Source organism: Sinocyclocheilus anshuiensis, unplaced genomic scaffold, assembly GCF_001515605.1.
Source record: "Sinocyclocheilus anshuiensis isolate Anshui unplaced genomic scaffold, SAMN03320099.WGS_v1.1 scaffold3242, whole genome shotgun sequence".
NCBI classification, from domain to species: domain Eukaryota; kingdom Metazoa; phylum Chordata; class Actinopteri; order Cypriniformes; family Cyprinidae; genus Sinocyclocheilus; species Sinocyclocheilus anshuiensis.
In genome coordinates this window covers 110,970-115,183 of record NW_015541065.1, presented here as the reverse complement: position 1 = coordinate 115,183, position 4,214 = coordinate 110,970, and the positions used below count along the sequence as shown (strand labels likewise).

At 41.4% G+C, this 4,214-nt stretch overlaps 1 protein-coding gene across 1 annotated transcript in view; it reads left to right on the top strand.

Annotated features, from left to right (window-relative positions):
- LOC107690659 (NUAK family SNF1-like kinase 1) overlaps positions 1-3,077 on the top strand; it is a 12,573-nt gene extending 9,496 nt beyond the window's left edge. Inside the window, exons 6-7 of the mRNA XM_016489041.1 lie at positions 1,177-1,309; positions 1,402-3,077. Coding sequence (XP_016344527.1) covers positions 1,177-1,309; positions 1,402-2,423 — 1,155 coding nt within the window. The 3' untranslated portion in view covers positions 2,424-3,077. The remainder of the gene's footprint in view (positions 1-1,176; positions 1,310-1,401) is intronic.
- Positions 3,078-4,214: the final 1,137 nt, after the last annotated feature.

Sequence of the window (4,214 nt, the reverse complement as noted above, 5' to 3'; positions counted from 1 at the left end):
AAAGGGAAAGAGAAAGTGTTTCCAACTCATATCTGAAGGAGGCAAGACCACCCCTCATTCCACATCCAAACTCAGTCACTCCCCACACAGGAATCGCTTCACAGGCCAAGTCAGTCAGTGTGCCCAACATCCTCCATAATCCAGTGAGAAACAAAGACTTTGCCAAAAAGAATGAGGACTAATCTCAAAGCTATTTTCAGGATATCAAGCATTCTTATAGCCCCTTCATGGTTCCTAATATTTAATAGCCAAACACTAAGCCTGTCTGGAACACAGGAATATATCAAAATTCCCATACTTTTTTCTGTTTTTTAATGTACGATGACACATGCAAGACTCTAAAAGCCTTTGGACATTCAATCATACACACTCACAATGATCCCCCTGGTCCCTCAATAATCCTTACATAACTGGAGACCATGGGAAAGGCAGCGTTCTTCTCGCTGGTCAGAGATCAGTGGATCAGGGCCAACAATCACAGAGTTCCTCACATCTACTCAGGGTTAGACAGGTCTGGAGTTTGGGGAGTGGACGCTTCCTGCGCTGTAATCAGCCATTGTTTCCCCTAGATACCTCCTCATTCCTGGCCTTCACCCTTGGCTAATCAGCAGAGGAGCAGCAGGGTCAGACGACGTTGGGCACGAGAAATTATTAAATAACGAGCAGGAATTATGATGGCAGTTTCTGCGCAGATATATGTGAGATTACCTATTGTTCTCATACATTAGGTGTACAATGACAGCTTGATTAGATGTTTATAAAAATAGGTGGTTGTCTTTATGGCCCAGGCAGGAAAATAAAATAACACAACCTTTTAATCTATTGCTAAATGATGGCAAGCGTTTACCGTCACATGCTCAACTAGTACAAATGTTAACCGGTCTGTGAAGCCGTTAATTAAATGAAAAATGATACACAAAAAAGAGCATCATGTTGATAATATTGTATTTATATTAATATAATAAGTCAATGTATAATACAGTATTTTATTTAACTATGTATTTTATTTATTGACATTTATATAATTAATAATAAAAAAAAAAACATTGTTAGTAATTCTTCATACTAACATACATAGACAAAAACTATGATTGAAACAAACAAAAGAATTCCATAAACCATTTTCAACTGTATCTCCTTGTGGACAAGTTTATCAGTGTGGGGTTGTTTTGACAGGTTGACAGTTGGGCGTTGGGCGTATTACTCTACACTCTCGTCTACGGAACAATGCCCTTCGATGGAGGAGACCACCAAAGACTCATTCGCCAGATCAGCAACGGAGAATACAGGGAACCACCACAGTCATCAGGTATGTGTCTTCTCGATTGACATTTCAAAGTCATCTGAACCCAAATGTCTCCAAGTTTCCTGAGCGAGTTCAAATCTCTCCATCCTATTCAGACGCTCGTGGTTTGATCCGCTGGATGTTGATGGTTAATCCAGATCGCAGAGCTACAATTGAGGACATTGCAAATCACTGGTGGGTGAACTGGGGCTGGAAATCCAGCGTGTGCGACTGCCAAACGCAAAGGGAAAACAGCTCGCCCATGCTGGCCCGCTTCATTGACTGGCAGAACCGCACTGAGGTCCGTCCAGGCAAAGTTCAATGCCCAGAGCCTGGTAACATTAACAATGTCACTAATACAGCCTTGACTCCAGCCCGGCGTCTGAGAAAGTCCATGAAGGAGAACGATGGTGGGATGTGGGGTGTTGCAGAGGAGAAGCCAGGCCTCAAGAGACCAAAGAGCATCCTGAAGACTCGGGCGACCAGTGGAGACCAGCGGTCCCAGAGTCTGTGCGAAGTAGAGCTCAGACGGTCCATTTGCTACCAAGACGTTGAGTCCGGCTCTAGTCCAGAGCCAGAGGACACGCTGGGTGGCTCGCCAGCCAAAATGGTGTCCATGTTACCCAAGAAAGGCATTCTGAAAAATAATCAGCAGCGCGAGTCTGGGTATTACTCCTCGCCGGAGCGCAGCGAGTCCTCCGAACTGTTAGGGGGTGCCACTGTGCAGCCTCCGAACAGCTCACCACCCAAACGGACTGTCGGGAGGAAAGGTATACTGAAGCGTAATGGGAAATATTCCACACACAGTGCCGTGGGAGTCCATGGGGAGGTCCCGGCAGACTCAACTGTCTCGCGGAGCCAAAGCAGGCCATCTAGCATCTTGTACGAGGAGAAGGGTCTCTCCAGCATGGGGTTGGACTGGCCTCCCGCCTCTCCGAAACCCAACATCCGGGGCTCGCTGTCGGCCGAAGACTTGCTGCAGATGGCTGGGTTCAGGGGCCTTCAGACCAGCGGAAAGGGCATTCGCAGCCCTCCTGGTTCCCCTGGAGACAATGGCAGCTTCTCCTTACTGGGCGATCTGGATGATGTTACCCAGGTGTACCAGAAAGCCCTGGACATCAGCAGCCAGCTAGGCTAGACTTGGACAAAAAGGCAGAGAGACTGGAAGAGTGAATGATTCCCAGCTTGTCCTTCTCATCACAGTGCTGCTGGGTAAATGTTTACAGGTCGAGAAGCGGGACATTTCTAATCTCCATTCACCAACTCGTGTTGATGAGCATTTCTCATGATATTCTCGTTTTAGACTCGACAGTTGAGGGGGAACAACCGAAGCACTTTAAAGTGGCTGTTCTCCGAGATGCAGCACGTAATGTCAGCTGGGATTGTGTTATTTAAATTATTTATCTGTCATTCATGTTTTGGACATTTTGAAAACACCAAGGCCATTTCATAGTTTATGGGAGAACGTTTTCATCAATACAGGTCATGCATTATGAAAAGTGTTAGATAAACGCCATTTGAACATCTGTATAATAAATTTTCATTGTATTATACCAGCAATTTCAATGAAGTACATGCACAACAGTTCATCAGTAATGCTAAGACTTAAAGTTAAGGAGTGTTTTTGAGAATTTAAAAGACTTACGTTTATTATACAAAAAAATAAGAGCATTTTGTCTTTATTGTCTTTTGTAAACCGTTTTGACAACACTTACAGAAAAGTAGCAAAAGGTACTGTACTACAGTACCACCATGGTTTTTGAACATATATTATGGTACTACCATGGTATTGTTGGTGGGGGGCTAATTTATTATTATTATTTAAAAAAAAATACCAGTTAACTTTGGCAGCCCTAAAATATAACCAATAATAATTACAAGTAACTAAAAAACAGAAAAAAATCTAAAACTAAACAAATGTAAAAATTCTAAATAAAATGAAATTCTAAGTTATAATAACTCTGCCTTGAAGTATAATTAATTTCAGTATGTACTATGGTATATATCAAAGTACCATCATATTACCTTCACTGTACCATGGTACTTTTTTGTAAGGGAAGTAACAAGATGTCATAAAAGGTACCAAAAATACACAGAGGATATCATGATCTCAGAGCTCATTTTAACCTGTTGTGACAGAGACGGAGCCATGCAAATGTTGACATATCTTTGAGATCAGCTAGAGAGCAACTAGTGCAACACAAAGCACAGGAAAGGTCAAAGGGCAAAGGTTGCATCAGTGTTATGATACCCTACATTCTCATTCTCTCTCACACAGACACACACACACACAATGCTAGTGCACACGGGTAATTATATGAGCTCCCTGAAGCATGAAGTGTGGAAAGACAAGCTTTGACCTGTGGTGTAATTCTGGTCCAGAAATGACCCTCGTTTCAACAGCACATGCCTTTTTTATATGCCAAACTATTCTTTTCACAAGGTGGACTGTTAAAAGACACATATTCTGAAGGCAGTAGATTATGAAAACAAAGATTAAGAATGAAAAGGTTTCACTTAAAAAATGGAATCAAAAGGTCACGTCTCAAACTGTAAAATCTTCAGGATGTGGTATGTATTGTGCACTTGAAATTGTTTTATTGTTCAGCATACAATGGGCATGTCAAGATAAAATGAAGATACTATGCCATTTTTTCCATTACATTCTGTTTGTTTTTGGTTGTCCCTCTAGTTTAATTTCCTAAATTGCTCACGCAGGCTTAATTTCAAAACATTGGTTGCATGTGGCATTTTTACTGTTAAGCGTGAACTATAATAGTCTAGCTTAAACTTTAAGTATGTGCTTAATATTTAAATCTGCATTAAGATATACAGTACAACGCATTTCTGTCAACCTAAGCATCAATGTGGCAGTTTTATATGAAGTACAGTGTAACCATTTAAATATATATATATATATATATATATA